The sequence below is a fragment of the Siniperca chuatsi genome, linkage group LG1 (genome assembly GCF_020085105.1).
Source record: "Siniperca chuatsi isolate FFG_IHB_CAS linkage group LG1, ASM2008510v1, whole genome shotgun sequence".
Lineage (NCBI taxonomy): Eukaryota > Metazoa > Chordata > Actinopteri > Centrarchiformes > Sinipercidae > Siniperca > Siniperca chuatsi.
Genome location: NC_058042.1, coordinates 9,539,085 through 9,561,248, shown reverse-complemented (window position 1 = coordinate 9,561,248; position 22,164 = coordinate 9,539,085). Strand labels below are relative to the sequence as shown.

General features: G+C 38.5%; 3 protein-coding genes across 4 annotated transcripts; 2 read left to right on the top strand and 1 right to left on the bottom strand.

Moving 5' to 3' along the window:
- Positions 1–27: 27 nt before the first annotated feature.
- On the top strand, positions 28–1,651 carry lg1h15orf48 (linkage group 1 C15orf48 homolog). Its single transcript, XM_044189557.1, has 5 exons — positions 28–207; positions 308–366; positions 508–596; positions 768–828; positions 1,148–1,651. Exons 2-5 carry the CDS (start codon positions 328–330, stop codon positions 1,214–1,216), a joined length of 258 nt encoding a protein of 85 aa, XP_044045492.1. The 5' UTR covers positions 28–207; positions 308–327; the 3' UTR covers positions 1,217–1,651.
- A 3,538-nt stretch (positions 1,652–5,189) lies between these two features.
- On the bottom strand, positions 5,190–14,142 carry slc30a4 (solute carrier family 30 member 4). Its single transcript, XM_044187487.1, has 7 exons — positions 13,743–14,142; positions 12,330–12,476; positions 10,821–10,974; positions 10,289–10,505; positions 9,230–9,335; positions 9,002–9,136; positions 5,190–6,617 (listed from the first exon to the last, which is right to left on the bottom strand). The coding sequence occupies exons 1-7, from the start codon at positions 14,140–14,142 to the stop codon at positions 6,463–6,465; spliced, it is 1,314 nt and encodes a 437-aa protein (XP_044043422.1). The 3' UTR covers positions 5,190–6,462.
- On the top strand, positions 14,038–19,886 carry bloc1s6 (biogenesis of lysosomal organelles complex-1, subunit 6, pallidin). Of its 2 annotated transcripts, none has more exons than XM_044189437.1 (6): positions 14,038–14,175; positions 15,108–15,189; positions 17,089–17,248; positions 17,844–17,931; positions 18,031–18,117; positions 18,254–19,886. In XM_044189437.1, exons 2-6 carry the CDS (start codon positions 15,126–15,128, stop codon positions 18,371–18,373), a joined length of 519 nt encoding a protein of 172 aa, XP_044045372.1. In that variant the 5' UTR covers positions 14,038–14,175; positions 15,108–15,125; the 3' UTR covers positions 18,374–19,886. The 2 variants fall into 2 exon arrangements, with proteins under 2 accessions (XP_044045372.1, XP_044045305.1); XM_044189370.1 differs by lacking the exon at positions 14,038–14,175 and adding an exon at positions 14,741–14,880.
- Positions 19,887–22,164: the final 2,278 nt, after the last annotated feature.

The following is a 22,164-nucleotide window of genomic DNA, read 5'->3' as shown; positions in this document are numbered from 1 at the left end:
AGAAGAGGGAGCTGCACACTCAGAAAATGTATTGATCATCAGCAAAGTGGCTCTGTTGACGAATTGGACTCCACTGGTGCATTTCAGTGCAGGAAGCTCTGTCTGTCTACGTGCATTTCACCTCGTACTACCTCTCATCCAGCCTACATCAGCCGGACTCACAGGATGCTGCGCTAAGAGACATCAAGGACTTCACGCCAACAACAGGTGAGACCAGCCACACACAGCTGCCTCTATGTCTTGTTGAGTTTAATTCACTGAATGGACTCGTCATCGTTAAGTGGAATTATGATCAATTTCTCTTTAGGCATTTGAGAAATTAGAAAAATGGCTGGATTTTTCCAAATGTTGAGAAAGAAAAAGGAGGTGAGCAGTTTACATTTTTACTATGTTAAATGTGATTTTTTTTTATCATGAACATTGGCTACAAAGCCAATGTAGAATATAAGATATTTTAATATGATGCACATTTAAAAACTTTCAAAAAATCATTTACGTGTGTTCCAGCTGATCCCTCTGATAGGGTTCATGGCTTTTGCTGCAACAGGAGCCACCTCTGCTTCGATCTACTTTCTACTTACTAAGCCTGATGTTATGTGAGTGTTATTGCACTCTTTTTCTCATGTTGATAAAATTATATTCCACTGTATTTATTTTATAATATGTGCTTTAAATTACACCTGTTTTCATACTTAGTCTTACTTCTATCTGCCTCTGGCATGTAAGAAATGCTTAATAATGATGCAACATTTTCATTCACTGTTTAGTTTGAATAAGACCAGAAACCCAGAACCATGGGAGAGAGTAGACCCATCAAAACCCCAAAAGGTAACATTCCTAACATTACGTATCATTTGATAACGTTTGTATGGTTGTTAATAAGCCTTTTTTATTCTTGGCACTTAAATACAAGCAGAATCTTCCAGCATGCAGCTGCAATCAGCTGAGTCACTGAGGAAGAAATGTTATCAAATTGGTACCAGCCCTCTATTGTGACATTAGAATAATGATGTTTATGTTGCAGAACACGCTGGTACACGCCACCGTGCAGCCAGTCATGTTACCTGTCACTTTAAGTTGGTGTAAAAATTGCAACTAGGTCAGGTGAAACCTAATTTTTTTTTTTATTTCTGGCATTTCGCTGCAGCTCATCACCATAAATCAGCAGTGGAAACCAGTGGAGGAGCTGGAGTTGGTGAAGAGCCTCACTAAGTAAAAAAGGCGGGCACCTGCTAGAAAGATCCACAGTCTACCTGCCTGCCCCCCATCAGTCTAACAGAATCCTTTCTGCACAAACTAGGATGCTTTGACACTCAGTGTGCGGAAATGCTTCTGCTCCACTGGTGGGGTTTCAACCTGCTCTGTAGTGGCTCAGCTCAAGGACATCCATCCACAACAGTAGAAAACAGATAAGTCTAAGTGAATAAAGACAAATTTACTCTGGGTTTCTGTGATTACAGCTAGAGAGGTATGTTTATATTGAATAAGTTGTGGTGTTTAATTTGACAGGGAAGTTGGTAGTCATAGCAACCCAGAGGCTCTTAAAGTAGATGTGAATGTACGATAGTGTCTAAATGTGAAAGATAAAATGTAAATTCAGTAAGTAATGTACTGTACATTGTCAATAAATTATTATTGTGATCATGTTCAACTTTTTTCATCAGAGTGTTTCTTTTGTTCTCATAAGTTCAAGAAAGCATAAACATATTTAATCAACAAATCCCATTATAGGACCTAAACTAACAATGAATTTATCCAACTAACAAGTATTGGCTGTGTAGCCAAAGCCTGATATAGCTTATTGCTCTGTGCCATAGACCTTCACTGGCCTTCGTCACTGCAGACATTTTGACTTATTATAGTAGGAAAAGCACAGGCGTTACTAATAACATTAACAATGGGTCCACTGTATTCAAGTATGACAGTGAGCAACCATTCATAATACCAAGACCTTGAAACTGAAGCAGCTTTATGGAATGAAGACATCATTAATTCCTTAATTTACAGCTGTGCTTTTCTTGCTGTGACATGTTAAAATGTCTGATGTGAAAAAGGCCTGTTGCTGTCCAAAAACTATTAAAAACACAAATGAGCCACATAATTGTGCTCTGTGACATGTTCCTCCATTACAATGAACATGGGCAATGTAGTTTATTTTGAATCGATCCTTCATGCACTGTCCAGGTGCTGTAAATACTCACAAGAGCACGAAATGTGTATTAATCCACCACTGAAAATAGTCCCCAACAAATGCATTATTTATCCCTGTTTGTGTAACATTTGCTGAAAACTAGAGTGCCCAGCTGTTTCAGGAAATAACTGAGCCTTTTTTTGAAAGTGAAACCATAGATTTGTGACCCATTTTTAAAGGAATAGTTTTAGAATATTCATATTCACTTTCTTGCTGAAAGTCAGATGACAAGATTGACAATCTGTATGGTAAATATGAAGCTACCTGCCACAACCAGTTAGCTTAGCTTTAGCTTAAACAGATTGCCCAGCTATGTCCAAAGGTAGAACATTCGGCACAACTTGTAGTTACTTACACTTCGGTTTTTGTACAGATTAAACAAACAAGATATAGCATAGTATAGTTTCCCCCTCTTTTCAGTCTTTATTCTATGCTAAGCTAAGCTAACTGTCTGCTGGCTCTAGCCTCATAGCTATTTAGCGTGCAGACATGACAGGAATATTGATCTCAGTTATCTCTCAGCAAGAAAGTCAATAAGCATATTTTCTGAAATGTAAACTATTCCTTTAAAGATTTATGTTTTTAGTAGAATGGGCTTGTGGCTGAGTGCCACCGACAGGCTGGGGAAGTCAGAATATATTGAGAAATTGACCAATGCGTTGTTGATTTTGTTGAAAATAAGAAAGATTAATGCCAACCTATTCTTTCTAGTCGTGTTTATGTCTGTATGTAAAAACATTATTAAATAGACTTTTTTCACAGCAGACAGTTTGACTTATCAGAAAGAGCACAGATGTAACTAATAATACTAACGATGGCTCCACTCCATTTAGGTGTCCCAGGAAAACATGCTAGTAAACCAATATGCACAATACCAGTTTCCTGAAAAAGGCACGCCTTGGAATGCAGCCATTATTCATGTTATTATATCCACCTGTGCTTTTCCTGCTATGACGAGTCAAAATGTTTGTGGTGAAAAAAGTCTAATGTTTTAAATGAATAGGTTAAATCTTAATATTTAATTGACAAAACTATCTCACTTCAAGGTCCCACATGATCTTCATCAGCCGATAGAGTCTGTCAAGTTGTCATGTAGTTGTGACAAGTGAGCAAATTCCATCTGCTGATGAATGTGCTACTAAATGGACCATTAGGTTGAGTGATTGAGTGATTGATTTAATTTATTTGATGATTAAAAATACATAATAACTCTGCGCAGCAGTAGTTACAATCATCAAGGAGTAAAACACAATAAAGCCTAAAAAGCTTACTTCCATTGTGGTCCTCCAACAAGGTGAGATTGTTTTGTGAACTGCTGTTTACGAGGTCAAGATTGAACTTTGAAACTCCACCAAGTAAAACATTGCTTTTTTTCCATTTTTTAATCTCCATAGATGCAGTCAGTATTTGTTTATATGTTGTTTGCAGACAAGAAAACCAATGAGATGTTGCCAGCTAGGACAGCTGTAAAGTAATTACTGCCATCCAAGCAATGGGCAAATGCACTCATCTGCTTAGTTTATGGCTGCGTGGGCATTTAACACGCCCATTGTGCTTCATAATCAGAGATAATCCTTTTAACGTCCATCTCATATCTCAGAAGAGAGCAAAAACATCAGAAAACGCTCCCTCCCACAGTGTCTGCCTATGGCACTGTCTGGCATACACAGCCTGCTGGACTGTGGGCTGCACTGTGAATCTGAAAGCGTTTCATGAATTATTAAACACTAAACAAGGGGTGTGAAGAAAGAGAGAGGAGAGTAATGGGTATTGTTTTCTGGTCTGTTTGAGTTGCTCTTTTCATTGATCATATGTCAGCAAGGGTGTTTCACATTTCAAACATTTCCTGTTCAAACATTTGCTCTTTACTGTTACTGTTTAGATTCCAGCCAATGTTTTTCTCTGATTTTAAATGCTACATAGATGCTTCTCTGTCACATTTCAGCAGCTTTAGACAATGTAAACATGAGGTACTGTGAACAAACACCGACTCTTTATGGCTGGAGGGCATTTTCAGTGTTCTTGTATTATGTAGTCAAATATACTGTAAGGCCAAAGAGGTGTATGCTACAGTCAGAACTTAATTTCACCTCATGTGCAACTGAAAGGTTATTTAGGGAAACAATGACAGAAGAGGAAGGATATAGTGTGTGGAATTTGTGTACGTGACTGGGTCACAGACATCATGACACCACAGACCATGTGACCAGCAAGTAAAGCAGGTATTGCTCATTCAGTGAATGAGAAGCGAGAGATGGAATTCCCCATGTGTTATCAGTGGTACACCTCAATGCTAAAACTATGAAAACACTTTTGTCTTGTGACTTGTTTCTTTTAAGTAGTCTACTGTAACTGGTTCAGGTACTAGTGACTGAGAGGGCTCATTACTGCAGTTTATTGTACTCTAAAATAAGGCAGGGCAGTCATGTGGATGCTGTGAACTATTAGCTCTGCTGTAATACAAACAGAGGAGTTGTCTGCCTTTGGTTCAGTGGCTTTATCTTAACACAGCTGTTGCCTAGAAACTGAGACACATGTTGTCAATAATAAACCCTTGATATGTCTACATTTAAATATTAAGCTTGTTTTGTGTGAAAAGCCTTAAGTAGTTGATGTTTTACTGTTTCAAATATATGGTAAATACATATCCTCAGATTTGACATATTAAATTCACCAATTTTCAGCCATATATTTATGTACTACTTTCTCAATATTCATACTGTATAGAACATCCTTTTTTCTCCAAAAGGCTTCATCTGCCACAATACTTGCACACCCAATAATGCAAGAAAAACTACATTTTTCAAAGCAGTTTCATCATATGAAGAACAAGGTGGCAAATCGAGAAGTGTAATGCAAATTATATGCATGTTATCTTAACAAAATGCTTGTCATGAAAAGAATTGCTCTGCTATTGTAGAAGTGCACCACCTAGTGTTGAAAAGCAACATATCCAGCACACTATGGTATACAGTCAACATCTCACATTATGTATTCATACTTTTTCCATGTTTTTTTATTATTTCCAAATGGATAACACATATGTGAATGAGGATGGGTCAAACAATTGCAACAGTGGTTCAAAATAACATTTGAGTAGAAGCTTTCACTTGGATTGTGAAAATTGTGCAGAATAAAAGTTTCAATTTACTAACATGTACACCCAGAAAAACGAGATACTGAGAAAAACAAAAGAAGTGATCCAGTTCCTGATGTCCCTTGATGATTAATATCAGAGACGTGGAAAGGTTAACCATAAACCCCCCACAGCCTCTCAACACTTCACAGAGACACATTATAAACACTATTATTGGCAAATTTTAACTCACATCTCTCTCTTTGAAAAACACTGCAAATCTGAAATACTAAAGATTTCCCAAACCTGTCTGCATTATTATGCTGCCAGTTAATGATATGAAAAAAGCAGAGTATAGAGTGTAAAGCAGAAACCATACTGAAGGCGTACAAACACTGTAGCATTTACCTTTATTCAAAGTCAGTCAAACTTTGATTGTCAGTTGCCTGCTCACCAGTTAATTAAGAGACATGGTGGTGGTATTCTAAGTGTTGGTCAGTACAGCCAATACAGACTGCTTTATGCATATCTAAGGTTGTTGTCTTTTTTAAAAATCTGCCTTATAACAGACTTTGGCTGAAGATTATTAATGATTAAGTTTAATGAGATGTAATGTCCACTAAATGGACACAATAAAGGTTTTTTGCCTCACTTATGCCAGTGGTGAGGAGGGCTGCTTATATGCACTGTGACCACAGTTATCATCGAATTACATGAGGTACCTTTGCATTTGCTGACATACTTAGTAAAATAATAAAATCTTAGTATACAGTCCTCACAAGTAGTAACAAAAAGTAACATTTACATCTGATGACAAAACATCAATCGTGATAAAGCGAACAGTAAAATACCAAAAAAAGTTACCTGTTGGAATAGGCTTTAATGGTGAATTAAGAGCAAGTTTTTTTCCCCTTCTTCTCAGCTGAGACTTTAAGCATTCAAACTCCACTCTGAAAGCTTAGCAAACATAAGAGCATAAAGGTCCCTGGAGGCTGTAGTGATTAGAAATGTGCACCTGCTGTTGGTCCACTAACTATCCTTTGGCACCAGTCTTTTTCCACTTGCAACCGTATACTGTGGCTGTTGCTGTGGCACTGAGCTGCGACAGCGGTGCAACATCCTCTGTGTACTGTATTCTCTGCTGTCTGGCTCCATGAAATGCACTGTGGAAGTCAATGTAAGCATGAGTCTCTCTTTAGGCGCTGGGCAGCTGGCAGTGTGCACAACTGCGTACTGGCCTCTGCCTGTGTGTCTGGACCTGCACTGTGCACCTGGTGAGACCGTAGGTGTGAAGCAGTAGGTGGCGGGCCTTCGCCTGGACGTCCTCCCAGTTGTTAGCACTAGAGGGCGCTGTGAACACAAAAATGCATTTGAATATAAATGAAACAACTTGCAGTTTGTCCCAATAGACCTTTTTCAAGGCAGATATTTTGACATGTCATTGCAGGGAAAACACAGGTGTAATTAATCAAATGAATAACGACTGTGTTCCAGTTAGGGGTGCCAGTTTCATGGCTCTGGTGCTAGCTCACTGGTTTACTGGAACACTTAATGAACTGAGCCACTGTTAATGTCTTTAGTTACACCTGTGCTTTCCTGCTATGACAAGTCAAAATGTCTGCTGGGAAAAAGGTCTATTCCCTTCTACATACTAATTCTATACAGTATATACTAATTGTGTTAGTATACTGTTCCTTCCAGTTACAATACAAAAAAATCCACATACTTAACCATTTTATACTAACAGGAAATGACACGATACCACGCTGTGCATGTCAAACTGTGACTTTGGAAGGTCTCTGCCAATTAAACTTCACAAGACATCAAAATGTTTTTTTCTTTTCTGGGGTGTTTACAAAGCTGTTTAACCACTATCCACAATTCGTTTTCATTTTTTGCAGCTGGGAACAGGTCCTCCATTTCCTTTGTGCATGACATTGTGGAGACAGCACACTCAAAAATCTCTAAGAAATCACATGTTTTTTAGTATGTTTTTTATAACTGTGACACCTTTCTGGTGTAAACACACAACATACTCAAAGCCTGCTTAAATGTTAGTATGTTGTATGGAACTGGGACACAGATTTAGACATGAGGTGAAAGGTCATGGTCTTTAACATGTGAAGTCACAATCAGTAACTCTTGACTTCAAATCTACAGCACCAAGCACAAAGAGAAACCACAGCAGCAAATTAGATTGCCATGTCTACATCTACAGGTCTAAACTACTGCTGCTGCTATTACTTTTGTTTCCTGTAGGTGACGCAAGTTGCATGAGTAGGACTGCTTTGACAAAGACCAAACAGCTCCCTCTTGTGAAGAATCTGCAGCCTGCTAAACAGGAATATGGAGTAAACTGTAAATAATATAGGTAAGAGGCTCAGAAGCAGGACCAACATGTGCTATACATGACATTTTTAGTGTCTTCAGTAAAGATCTTGACTTTTTGTCACTAATCTACACATACAGTGACAATACAGTGTATTTTTCACATGAACATGCAATGATATAAGGTGAGAGCCAAGGGAAGAACTGGCACTCAAGTTTCTTGGTAGATAAAAGGCAAAAACATTCTGTGCTCGGATGACATAAAAACTGAAGCCTTGAGACATACTGCAACGTGCTACATTTGGAAGAAACAAGTCTCAGCACATTATCCATCAAACAACATCCATACTGTGAAGCCTGATGGTGGCAGCTTCACTCAAACAAAGATCAAAGCCGAATACAAACAAATTCAAGAGCAAATCTTGCAACAGATAAAGATCTTAGACAAACATTTCAGGTCAATGACATTTAACTCAGTACCAAATGAAAACTGAAAACTACCCAAGTCAAAGTTGTCCAGCCAAAAGTGGCTGAGCCAGAACGACGTGTTCCTCTGAGAATCTGTGTACAGACTTGAAGATAAATGTTCCTGGAAAGTCTTTATCTAACCTGACTGAGAAAATGACCAAACACACCGAGGCGACAGAAACATATCCAACAACACTTCAAGCTGTAATAACTGCCAATGCTATTTGTAACAAGTGTTGACTCGGTTGTCTGAATATTTATTTAAATGACATTTCTGCATTACATTTTCAATAAATATGCAATTCACTTAATTAGAGCTGAAGCAATTTATCATTAAATCGATCCACAGAAAAATAATCTTCAAGTATTTTGATAATTGATTAATCGTTTCTGTCAAATGCCAAATGTTGGCTAGTTCCATCTTCCAAATTTTGAGGATTTGCTGCTTTTTTTGGTCTTATATGAGAGCAAAATGAATATTTTTGTGTTCTGGACTGCTGTTCAGACAAAACAAGCAATTTAATGACGTCACCTTGGGCTTTAGTATCTTCTGATGTACATTTTTCACTATTATTAAAATAATCAGCAGATAAATCATAATGAAAACAATCATTAGTTACAGCCCTACACTTTAGAATAATATATGACAAAAAATAGGACAAAAAACCCAATTTTATTATTTCTGAATTACGACTGGAACACTAGAAAAATAAGGAAAGAAACATCAAAAGGGTTGAATATGTTCTGACACCCTTAACAGGACTGCAAAAACTATTGTTAATAACAAGTCATAATAAATCAGTAATCATTGTAAATGATTGATGACAAAAATACATTCTGTTTTTTGTGTGAAAACAAAGGAAGTAAATGTACATATTTCTTCATTCCTTCAACTCTCTCTCCCTTATTGGGTGTACTGATGTTATGTAGCTACTCACCGAGCTGGAGATGCACTAGTGCTGCAGTCTTATCAGCCGTCAGCGCCCAGACATTCAGCTCATCAACTGATTGGACATCCTCCAGCTTCAGAAGGTCCTCTTTGATTCGCAGAGTGTCCAGATGCCTGGGAACACCTGACACGGCAGGATAAAAACAACACATTATTGCACTTACACCACTCTAAACACTCAACAACATGGAGTCTGGGACCAAGCCCAAAGACTTACCCTCCAGCACAATGACTATTGTGTCTCGTATGATGCGAAATGTGGTGAAGAGAACCAGAACGGAGAAGATGTAGGTACAGATGGGGTCTGCCAACTTCAACTCCGGCTGTGAAGACAGAGGGTTACATCAGATCAACTAAAATCTGAAAAAAAAGTTGTTTTTTTGTTGTTTTTTTTTTTTTTTTAACATTTTTTTGAAGAGTAATTAGTTACTATAATTAAAGCATGCATTTGTCAAGCGCCTATCGCATGCTCAGCCATCCCAGTGGTTAATCTCAAATCATCTCAATTCAAAAGTTGAAGTTAAAACTAGGGGCCACCAATTACAGCCAACAATTACACAGAAATACATCACGAAAATGAATGACTGCATTGTTCAAAGCCACTAGTTCAACAAGGTATTGTTGGCAAGGTTCACATGTGTTGCTGAGCATTTGTGGAAAGAACTGTCTGTATTTTTGTTTGAGATTAAATGTTTGGAAATGGTAAGAAAAGTTAGTTTGACAAGAGTTAATATTATAATAATAATAATAATAAAACTTTATTTATAGAGCACTTATCAAAACAAAGTACAAAGTGCTTCACAACAAGAAAAATAAAATAACAGTGAATGACGAAATATAAAGAAATAAAACACATGAAATACAGAAAAGCAATAAAATAAACAGTAAAATAAACAGCCAGTTCACGTAAAATCAGGATATGCTTTCAGATAAAAATGTGTAGATATTAGCATGCATATACAACTAAATGGTTCACACTGTGCTGCGGGATGATCTCCAACATAATTTTCAATCAACCCCTCTCTAAATGACCAGTTAAATTATTATTTCGTTAGGTACTAATTACTCTTTTACTCTTGATGCAGCTGCCTATAATCTTATAATCTCCAGATTTACAGAAAGGAAATATAGCTAGTCTACTGAAAGAAATGTTCAGTTATATCAGCTCAAAGAGATTTATCGTTTCCTAAACAATGGTTCTAGGAAGTAACATTAAAAGTAAACCGTGTTAATTGTTAACATTCACGGCCAACAATACTTTACAAAGGCAGGGTACCTTGAAGCGGACAATGTAGGCAGCTATGAGCACCCCGACACTCTGGAGGAGGTCTCCCAAAGCGTGGATGAAGGCAGCTCTTACAGCCAGGCTGCCATGCGGCCTCTGCTGCTGACCTGACCCAGCTGACTGTGAACTTGATACAGCTGCAGAGCCATGAGAGTGACCATGGCCATGAGAGTGGAGGTGACCACCTTGGTTTAACAAGAAACCCATTCTAAAAGACACAAGAAACATTACATTACATATATTTTGTCCAATTACCATCATGGTTTAACTGAAACTGCAGGCAGTGAGTCTTCATATATTTACCTACTGACTGTGGTCAAACATTATATACGGAGGATCAGCAACTTAAAGCTATGAAGTGCATTTTAGACAGTACTTTGGACTGAATTGTTAAACTTTTGCTGACACGCTACACTCACAGGCATGCATTCACCGTTATAATGTTGCTGCACTTCAGTTCTTGTTTTGTAAAAGCCTCACACTTTTCTCTAAACAGAAATTTACATATGTGCTCTTCACTTACATGAGGTTGACAGCCACCCCCACAGCTGCAGTGATGAGCATGACATCTCCATCTATATCGAAGTCTTGGTGTACCGTCCTCTGAACCGCCTCATAGAGCAGAATGGCCGTCAGAATGTAAATGAGCGCCACGCTGAAGACTGCCGATACCACCTCTAGGCCAGGAAATCACAATCAGTTGTATATACAAAGCAAATTCATAACAAAAAATAAAAGCTGTGAGAAAATCCTGATTTCAATAAGTAGGTCTAAGAAAGGAAGAATGTGCTTAAATACCTAGGGAGCTTAGCTTAACAGTACAGGGCAAAAACCGCTTACAAATATCTACTGGTGTAGGAAACAATATCAAAATAATGCCCAATATATTGGTGTGATATATTGGGAAGATTTAAGACTCTAGATCATTTAAATTGCTTGATTAAATCTGTTAAAATTTAATAATTACTATCCATGCTTTAAAGGGATCAGACTTCACTTCACAACACTGTTTTACACCGTGTTGGCAATAATCCACTGAGAAATGATTCTGCTTCAATACACTGAAAGATGCCTTTATTAACTTAGTCCTTGATGAAACAAAACAAACGCTATTCTCAAGATCCAGAGATATAGATAACAATAACCATCAAAGCATATCTCCGCTCTGACTGGGTTTAATATCGATAGTATTAATATACTGTTAGTGCAGCAGCCACATAGAAAATCTGCAATGTCATTTAAAAGTTAAAATACTTGTACCTCAATCTCTGTTCCCATTAACTGTCCTCTACAGAACCTGGCTGTGACTGCTTTAATTGTACCTTGTTAATTGTATATTATTATGTTCTATTAATGACTCTATCTGTTCCAGTTATTTTGTTTTTTCATTGTAACTGTTAGCCAACCTGCTCTGTTTAAATAAGGGTTAATTACATTAAACTTGTTTAGTTTTGCTTCAGGCAATTGTGTGACAGTCTGTTTCTTACAGGGAAGCTTTGACTGACATAACTGCTGTAGAAAAATGCTAAACAAAGACAATTTGTTTAGACAGTTTGACAATGTTATACCAAATAAATACATAAATAAGTGTTACTTTTAATCTACATTTGAGTTGAAGTAATTGGTGCTTATCTCTATGAGTGATTGCAGACATTTGGCAACAGTGTAATGTTCAGTAATAAACAAGACAGTCAGGTACAGTAACCAAACACCACAGTTACACTGTAATAGGTAACCTCCACTGATGGAAACTAGACACGAAGTGATGTTGTAATGAAATGATAAATACTTGACTGTGGGGATCTAAATGTATCAGTTTTTGGCAGAAATTTCAAAAATCAGCATCTTTACTTATAACTGAATCTAAAATATCATATCTGGAATCTGATATGGCTTGAACACTGCTGAACACACACTGACATCTCTGAACATGATTCATCTGCATCAAAACCACATGTACTGTATCAGTTTGCCTCACACAAGACAGAAGCAGTGGAGAGAAATGGGCAGTGGAAAGAAATCTGAGGTTTACCAAGGCGATGCAGTCCGAAGGTGAATCTCTTGGTGGGTGGCTTTGTGGAGAGCCAGAGGGCCAGCATTGAAAACAAAATGCCCACCACATCTGTTAGCATGTGCACAGCGTCAGTCATAATGGCTAAGCTGTTTGACACATAACCACCTGAAAGTAAAAGACAATGTGAACATTTGCTGAGAAGCTTTTTGTGCATGCACAGATTTTGAGATACAAAGTACAAGTTGAGATGGGTGTGGCTCCGTGCAGATATACATCAACAGCAAAGTACCTGGTTAGATTTCTAGGTATGCTGTGAACCGACAGATGAAGCCACAAGTACATTTAAAGTTGTTTTTTTTTTTTTACATAATTAACATGGTAAATAATAACAGAATTTTGAAAACAGTGAAGTGAAATTGTATATGATCGAATGTGAAAACACGGACTCATAAAAGGAAACAAAGGCCCTCTATCTCATGTGAAAAAAAATATGTTATCCGGCTGCAAAACAGAAAATGTCTAGCACATGTCAACCTAATGGTTTTCAAAATGGCCAGTATATAGCATGATCATTTTTATGTCTGTGCCATGGTTTTCTTTCTGGTATAATACTTGAAAATGTATGACCCAAAGATTAGTAAAATGATAACAACACTTAAGTGCCTAATAATAATCTAGGAGATTGTTTAGCACAAGGAAGTGTTTAGAGTTCCTACACCAGAGGTTGAAATGATGTTTGGACATGTATAATCAATCAGCTGCTTTCCATCCAGACTCATAGAAACTGCAGCAACTATGGTCTTGATGTAGAGCTGGGAGATAAAGGTGATGGCTTTGATAATATGGACACCTACACAGAGCCTAATTCAATCCTAGATAACAGCCCTGAAACATAATACTACAAAGCTTACTTTTGTTTAGTTATTTTCTTTTAGTTGAGACTGTGTCAGATAGATGATAACTCCTGAGGCAACAGTGGGTGAATGTGTTGTATTGGATTGCATGATGTCATTCTGAGCTCAATTCATCCAAATTACTATTAAAACAAAAATTCTAGCTTTTCTCTTGAGATATTTAGGCATGCAGATTTGTAGTTGTATGCCAAGGTTTAGAGTTATCTGTCTCTAAGATTTCTCTCTCCACCATAATACAAGGGAGGTGAACCGAATGTGATGTGTGGTTGTCAGCGCATTGAAAAATGTCAGTACAAGTGAAACAGTAGCCACACTCATTAAAAATACAGCATTTCCTGTGTGAAATAGCACCTCTGCTCCAGACAAACACATCTTAGAAGCCTTACAATGGTTCGCTAGTTTGTCTTCCACCTCTCTGTGACAGGTTGGTCATACAGTTTCCTGTGATGACAGTCACTGGCTGACCAGCAGTAATAAAATAAGTATGTAGTGTGAGGTCCACTCTGCATATTCTTACCTACAATTTCACCCGTCATGAAAAGGAAATACAGCAAAGCTGCAATGACAAGCCTCTTCATCACCCTCCTGTGTTTGATCTTCTCCCTCTTCTTATTGCAGTTGTCACAAGGGTCCATATTTAACCCCGGGCTGCCCAGGCTGGAAGAGGACTCGAGCAGGGAGTCATCATCATCATCCGCCACCACCAGCGTGTTCACCGCCACTCCGTTGGACGGAGCTCCGGCAGAGTAGTCTGACATCTCTCCGGAGACCACGACCTTTAGCTTGTTGAATTTGGGCGTTTCATCCTCCACCAGCTCGTCGGAGAAGTCAAAGGGCGCCGTGTCGCTCAGGTCCCACTCGCTCCGCTCCCTCCTGAAGGCGGACCGCACCTTGCTCATGAAGTTCCCACCTGACATCTTTAATAATTACGGGGGGCAAGGTATATCCAGGTGAGCTCTGTCTGTAGGTTACTGTCTTCTGGGGTAATCATTCACATTTTTGTGGCGGGCTACGACAGCAAGCTCGCATTTCTACTCCATCTTAGCACCTGGAGGAGAGCAACACAGTACAGTGACACCAGAGCACAGAGAGCATCGTTTCCCGTCAGTACAGCTCAGCAATTTCTATAAAGAGATCTCAACAGACCTATTCATGTCACTATCAAGTCGGTGCCTTGATATTTTAAAGACACGTCCTTAAGTCACTCACATTCCTACAAGAGCTGATAAACTTTGAGTTCAATAGTCCTCTTAAAAACAGCCTTGGCTAAACAGTAACAAGCTAGCTAGTAAAGGTTAGCTATCTTGTCATGTCAGTTCGCGACAAACACACACAAACTTGCACTGTGGTAGTTTGTCTAAAAACACGAGACAGACTTACCTAAAGATGTAGTTTTCGGTTGTACAAACTTTGCTCGTCCTTAATTTAAACACTGTCATGGTAATAATGGTGTAAACGTCGGAGTCACAGCACTACCTCCGCACTCGGAAGAATTAGCAAGTTTGGTTTCGTCCGCAGTCACATGATGACGCCGGAGTCATGTGACGTTCCTTCAGACGCTGCAGCAACAAATCCAAAATCTTTAGCTGTTGTTCTGCTTTTGGTGAACAGAACTCATCGCACCTACAGTTACTGTTAAATATACAGTCCAGCGGGTAAGATGGCGTTGACTGAGGTGAAATGTTTACATATTAAGCCGCTGGCTGTCTGGTTGCTAAGTTAATGTGTCTTTCTGTACACAGTATGAGTCAGCTCAGCAAGCTAGCTAAACACTTCCTCAACGTTTAGATGCTCGATGTTGTGATAAGCTAACGTTATGACACAGAGGTTCAACTGGTTCAATTTGATAAAACTGAGATCCGTCTGTCTAATTTCTTGGCAGTCAACAGAGTCGTTGCATATGGAGGTAGAGGGGATGGAAGATGAAGGACCTTCGTCCCAGGGTGAACTTCCACACAGTGAAGGTATGTGTGCTGATGCTTCACCTGCTCTCTACTGTCTACACCCGTCTGGCCTACTATGACTAGGCTGCCTGAGCTTCAGTATAGATTAGCTGAATCAAGCTGCAGCCCCAGCCCTAGTTTAAGCCTGACACTCATTGGGCAGCTCATGCAACTTGTGGGGGTCCGAGAAAGGGACCATGACCATCAAAACAATGTTTAGTGTTAAAGGTTAAGCATGCAGTTTGTTTAATACATCTATTTAACCTTTTGTACAGAGTAGGATGGCTGGGCATTCTAATCTGAGTGACAGATTTTAGTAAGAAAAAGGGTTCAAATCAAAGCAACAGAGGCTGCGATATCCTGACCTTCAGTATAAGCCAAGCTCCAAAAACCGTGGATCCTGCACGTCCCATAATGCAAGTCTTTGGTTATGCTTTGTTCATGTCATATTAGAGGTTTTTTTTTCATAATTGCCAGTTCATGAATTGTAAATAGCGTTTATGTCAACATCCAAGTCATGATTATGACAAAGACATATTTTCTGAAAGCTCTGATATTCGACTTGGTGCTTAGTAATACAGAAGTGCCTGAAAACCAAACAAACATGGATCCCTCACACTAGCCAAAGTGTATTTTTCAAGGTAATTAAACCCAAATTTATTGGATATAGTCGCAGTGTTATATTGTTATTGCACTTTCTTTTCTCTTTTTTACCATAACACAACCGACTCTGCAATCATACGACTGGCTTGAGTTGTCTAATGACATCAACGCTCACAAGTCATAAACATGGGAATCTTTCTCATCTCTCCTATATGACATAAAAGCGGCATTAGACCCTCTCTGACTTATACATGACCCACATATTTCAAACTTCACACCCCCAGTTTGTAACACAGGCTTTTAGTTAAAAATTTAAATCCTCCAAGCCCAAGTCGAGATAACCCTGAGGTCATCATCAGGATTATTTTCACAGACTTTAGAAAGCTCCTCCAGAGCCACGTAGAATAGTTTGCACAGGCTGAGTAGTACTCATGATGAGTAAACTCACCTTTTATGAGTAAAATCAGCAGAGTGCCATATTAACACGTATACTGAGAAACAAAATACCAGGAACAGACAGAATCAAATCACGTTTATTTGTCACTTACACAGTCATACACAGTACAACGTGTAGTGAAATTCTTTTGTGCCCAACAACTAACAAATAGTAAAAAATAGAATAGAATAAAATAAACCAAATTAAATATTTTATGAAAGAAACAATAAAACAATATATCCCTATATATAACAATATATCTGGAGTCATTAATAAACAGAATAACAGTCAAACAAGTTGCAGGCTCAGACAGGTAGAGGATGTGTAACGAGAACCAGCCATGAAATTCCAGAAAGGTATAAATGTTTTGATTTTTAGGTGACATTGCAGATTATTTCATGAGGTCGCTCCTGGATCATTTCTGGCACAGCGTTCCTGAAGCATCAACCAGTGACTGCAGCGGGTTAGGCCAGAGTTTCAGAGCAGCAACAATTCGATACAAAATAAGATGAGTGATAAGATGGCACTTTTGCCAGGTCACTGTTGAAGACAATTCAACATTGTGCAAGATTCAACAAATTTTTTTAAGTATGTTCATGAACAAATGCAAGGCAAAATTTCTATTATTGCATGCTTATTATACTAGCAATGTCCAGTGATTATTTTGGTGAAAAATAAATAAAATATGGGATGGATTATACAAGGTCTTCAGTATAGCTTTCAGCCCTTATTTATGTTAAAGACGTGACCTACTATACATAACTTAAAACAATGCAATCTTGTGCCTTTGTGAAGCTAAAAGATCATTGGTTAATTTATTGAAGGGACTTTTGTGACACAATACTAAATGCTTTGTACATTTTTTCTTAAATATTTGACAGGTCTCCAGTTGCCGCAGCAGGAATCCCTGCATCTGGAGAGCTCAGCCCCTGCAGAGAATGTGTTTGTGGATAAGAAAGCGGTGGACAAACTCACAGAGGGATTATTTTCTCACTACCTACCAGATCTACAGAACTCTAAACGAGCACTCCAAGAGCTCACGTGAGTATTACTTAGCGTTTCATGACGCTTTGCACCTGATGGTCACCAGCAAGGGACCTCTCGATAGGTACTGCAGTACTTTCTAATACTATTTTCACCAATATTATGTCAGCAGAACATTTTAATAAGCACTGTCTCACCAGTCTACTTGTGGGGGAAACTGTAAAAGTGTCAGGGGATTGTGCTAGATCAGGAACAGGTAAATACGTGCCATGAGTTCATGGCAGTTTTATTCCAACTAAAGATTCCAATCAGTGATTTCAGTGATAAGTTTTACCCTAACAGGTTGAAGTTGTACTGATTAGTTCAGTCACCTGGTGAATAAGCTCTGGCTGGATCTGAGTAGTCTTAAAAAGTATGAAGGTTTTCTTTCCCATGTCACTTTTCCTACCATGCCTCTGGGGAAAACACCATGAGATCAAGGAATAATGTAAAGAAGAAAATCATTAAAAACTTGAGTAGAGAAAACCAAGATGCTAAGAGAATCTGACATTGACTGATATTCAGTAGATGTCCTTTAAACATGAGCAATTTTTTGGTGAACACGTGCACTTGATGACATTTATTTCCTAGTCTTTGTTTGTGTCTCAACCAGACAAAATCAGCTGATATTGTTAGACACACTGGACCAAGAAGTCACCAAGTTCAGAGAATGTAATGCCTTACTGGAGCTCAATTCACTGGTATGTTTGGACTGAATTATAATCTCATTTGTACTCACGTTGCTCTTGTTTGTACACCAGCCAGCAGGAATGATTTCTAATCCAGTTTGTTGTCTTTAGTTTACAGAGGCGAAGGTTTACCACAATAAACTGGTCAACATAAGGAAAGAGATGATTATGCTCCATGAAAAGACAACTAAACTAAAGGTATCTCTCATCTCAGTCAGTGTTCTGCGTTAGTGTAGCTGACACCATGCTCCAAGATAAGGAGCAAATGTTGGTGGATGGATGCAAATTAAACAATGCATACACTGATTAAATGTTGACTGTTGTTTTCTCTCAGAAAAGAGCTTTGAAGCTGCAGCAACAGAAGCAGAAGGAGGCTCTGGAGAAGGAGCAACAACGTGAGAAGGAGCTGGAGAGAGAAAGGCAGCTTATTGCCAAGCCGGCTAAAAGAATGTAGGATCCCCAAGTATGTCCGCTCTATTAACGGACCATACAGGTGGTTTGCATGTTTTAGCCTATTTATTACATATCAACTATACATTACATTACTACTGACCATTTTCCAAAGTGCAAGTATTTTAGATATTTTTTTAGAATTTTTGCCTTTATTTGACGCAATACAGTAGAGAATCAGACAGGCAAAGTGATCGCATGCATCTTAGACCACTAGGGCCCCCGACGCTCCAGCATTTATAGATCCTTGAATGCGATTCCCTGCCATCCAGGCAGACATTGTTCCCACTCATTTTGGTATTGTATTAAAATCTACTTGAAATGTGCTTGAAACATATAATCCATCGCGCTGAATAGTAACGTCTACTTTTATTATTGTCTATAACTTAAATTATTGTTACCTGGTAACGCAGGTGACAAGTGTTCTTTGAATTATTGCACAATACTGCAGTTTAGACAGTAAAAGTAGACATGATTTTTACAGTGCTTTATTGCTCATCTCAAGCAGGTTTGATGCCTCAGCAGGTTTTTAAAGTGCAGACCATTTTAAATGGAATTGTGGTGTTCAGGTTTGAACACCTGTCAGCTTCTGAAATACCTTTTAAAACGTTTAGGGGGGCAACTTCTGCAGTCAGATGTGCTGGAAGAAATGGTATGACGTTGTTAAAATAGGACTGAGCTTTAAACATATTTCTGGTTTGTCTTTGTTTCCAACAGTATTACAGAAAAGACTGCAAATGTCTGTTATTTCAATTTCTGCTTTTTTTCTGCAGAACAACTGTTGTTTCTTCACTAGTATGACGACACTCAGCCATCTTTAGATCTACACTGCAGTAGGAAACAAATGAGGAACAAGCTAGAATTTTTAAATATGAAAGTGTGAAATAGTCTTTATTGAAAGAAATGGAAAAAGTGAGTCCATTCAAAAATCTTTGAGACTGTAATATGCTTTGGAAAATGGTTCACTGAATAGACAGTATATATAATTCTTAGTAAATGGGCTAAAACTTGCAAAAACTGATCCTTAATGTTCCGACATTGCCAAGATCACCACAAACCAAAGACATGGACTAAATCATCAAATGCTGGTACTTCCCACTATCAACCTCTGATGACAAACACAAACTCGAGCACTTCCCAGAGAATGGAACAAATTACTCAAAGAGACTTTTGCAGCCGTCAGACAATGACCAGGAGGAGAATCAATGCGTTTGCTGTCTTTTGTTAAAGATAAAGTATTAATATATGTTGTTGCTGGACTTCATGCCTTGTTAGTGCTGAATGTTAGAAAACAGGTATGTTGTTTAAAATTAAATAGGTCTGCACTAAACTTAACTGACTGTATTTCTGGGGTCCAGATAATATGATAATGGATGATAATATATGTACCAAACTTTGCCCCCACCATACACAGCATCTGTAAATTTGTTTAACAGGCCTTTCAAGAGGCTTCTATGCACTACTTACGCCTGGAACTCCACTGTTTGTACAATTAATAATAAAAGCAACACAAACTGGTTTGTAGTAAAGTGACTTACATTTTCTGGTTTTAGTAAAACATAATCTAAGCTGTGCACCACAGTATGTGTGAGGATTAGTGCCCACTGTGTTGCTATTCACGGTTGCACACATTTGATTTATAACGTGAAATGGACTCGTGTGTGTGTGTGTGTGTGTGTGTGTGTGTGTGTGTGTGTGTGTGTGTGTGTGTGTGTGTGTGTGTGTGTGAGAGAGACGAGAGTCAGTTCTTCACGTCTGTAACATGGTGTAAACATCCTCTTTTCAGACTCACATGCACAATAATTGACTATATGAACTGTATTAAGCATCTCAGTCCACCTGGTGTCAGCAGAGACCAGAATTAATTTCACCAGATCTCATCTATGATGGCCAAATGTTTTTCATGAAAGGCTGAGTTTCTGCAGGTTTCTTTTGCTTCAGCATTTCTGCATCAGCTGATGTAACTGATTAGCACACCTACAATCACAGAGGAATATATAATTAATGAGTTAACCCTGTGAAATCTTTGGTTTTAATGAAAATGAGTCTGTCTTACATGCATTGCACACAATTGAACATTGAGGATGGAAACTAGTATTGCACAATCCCCATTCTCTGCTGGGTTTTCATTACATCCATCTAATCAGGGATGGATTACCTGACCACCTTAACTGCAATTAACGAGCTGGTAGAATGGAGCACCAGGACCGATCATCTTGGTTTATTGACTCTTGTCGGTTCCCAATTCAGCCCCAGCTTTTCCCCCCATGAACCTTAAATTGTCACCGAATTGGTAAACACTACACAGATGTTTTCAGAGTTTGACAGAAAAGTAGGTTACATTCCTCTCTGTCCTTAAACAGCTATGTGTCTGTCCCACCCCCTCCAATTCACATAAAACTCTAATTTTATACTACAGCAGGAAACTCAGTCAAAACCAACATGGCTTGGTCCACCCCCGTCCAGTCCCTCTTAGAGCGGAAACTGCACCACAGTGTGGCCATGGAGGGGTCTGGACTCAAGGAGAGGGGCAGCCTGATTCCACACTGATGTAAGCGAGGCAGCGCAGTGGAAACCACATTTTGAATATAGTTTTCAGTACCTTGACTTTGGGTTTTGTTTGACATTTTTTCTGTGTCTAAATACAGTGGCTCCATATATGAATGCCTTTTGCAACACTAATTGCTGTTAGTTTTCTTCATTTTTCTGAAACTGGGTCAGTGTAATGTAAAGACCAAAAAAGGAAATGTCCTGTTCGGGTCTGTCATATATAAAAGTTTGGCTGGGGTTCATTGGAAGCAAAGATATTCCTATAAACAAAAAGGGAGGTCTTGCAGGTGTAATATTATTCAGTCAGTTATCAGTCTTTTTTGGTTAATATGGCACTTTTTTGTTCTTTATTTAGTAGAATCAAGCATGAAATGAGAAGTACACATTTCATTGCTGTATTTTTGGGATTTTAAGTGAATTAAATTTGTGAATGAAGGGTGGGAGCAAATAATGTTCTGCTTAGGGCCCCAGAAAGGCTTTGGCTGCCTCTTGGATCTCCAACCACAGGGAAAAAATACAAAACAATTGAATAAATCATTTTTACAAAGCCAAAGTGAACACAGAAGCTGGCCAATAACCAGTGATTCACACAGTCCTAAAACATTTAAAAATCTGACTGAAAAATCTTCACTTACTAGGTTTTTCTGTAACTTTCAGTCGCATCTCAAGGCTCTCAGTTGTATTTGACATGGTATCTCTTTTCATTGTTATGCGGATGACACACAGTTGTACCTCTCTGTCAAGCCCACTGACCTTAGTACTGAGTTCTCTGCAGGACTGCCTGTCTGACATAAAAAACTGGATGTCGATACATTTTCTTCAGCTCAACTCAAATAAAAAAGAAATCTTTGTTATTGGGCCCCAACACATTGCTAAACAAATACTGCCATTTACTGGTTACTTGTCAAAACATATCAAGCCTGTTGTAAGAAATCTCGGTGTCCTGTTTGATAGCAATTTGTTTTGAGCAACATATCACAAAGCTTGTCCAATCATGTTTTTATCACCTCAGAAATATTGCAAAAATCCAATCTATTTTAAATTTTAGTGATGCAGAAACTGTTGTTCACGCTTTTATCTCCTCACGCCTTGATTATTGTAACAGCCTGTTCACTTGTCTTAATCAAAAAACTTTGAAACGACTGCAGACTGTACAAAACTCAGCTGCTCTGCTTTTAACCAGGACCAAGAAGTATGACCACGTAACACCTGTTTTAGCCTCTTTACACTGGCTCCTTGTTGGTT

Excerpts from the sequence above, each read along its gene's own strand:
- lg1h15orf48 (XM_044189557.1), top strand. The coding sequence starts at position 328 with ATGGCTGGATTTTTCCAAATGTTGAGAAAGAAAAAGGAG. Across the intron at positions 367-507 it reads TGTTGAGAAAGAAAAAGGAG|CTGATCCCTCTGATAGGGTT; the intron begins GTGAGCAGTTTA and ends CGTGTGTTCCAG. Across the intron at positions 829-1,147 it reads ACCCATCAAAACCCCAAAAG|CTCATCACCATAAATCAGCA; the intron begins GTAACATTCCTA and ends ATTTCGCTGCAG.
- slc30a4 (XM_044187487.1), bottom strand. The coding sequence starts at position 14,142 with ATGTCAGGTGGGAACTTCATGAGCAAGGTGCGGTCCGCCTTCAGGAGG. Across the intron at positions 10,506-10,820 it reads GGGGTGGCTGTCAACCTCAT|AATGGGTTTCTTGTTAAACC; the intron begins GTAAGTGAAGAG and ends TGTGTCTTTTAG. Across the intron at positions 6,618-9,001 it reads ACTAGTGCATCTCCAGCTCG|CGCCCTCTAGTGCTAACAAC; the intron begins GTGAGTAGCTAC and ends TTGTGTTCACAG.
- bloc1s6 (XM_044189437.1), top strand. The coding sequence starts at position 15,126 with ATGGAGGTAGAGGGGATGGAAGATGAAGGACCTTCGTCCCAGGGTGAA. Across the intron at positions 15,190-17,088 it reads TGAACTTCCACACAGTGAAG|GTCTCCAGTTGCCGCAGCAG; the intron begins GTATGTGTGCTG and ends AATATTTGACAG. Across the intron at positions 18,118-18,253 it reads AAAAGACAACTAAACTAAAG|AAAAGAGCTTTGAAGCTGCA; the intron begins GTATCTCTCATC and ends GTTTTCTCTCAG.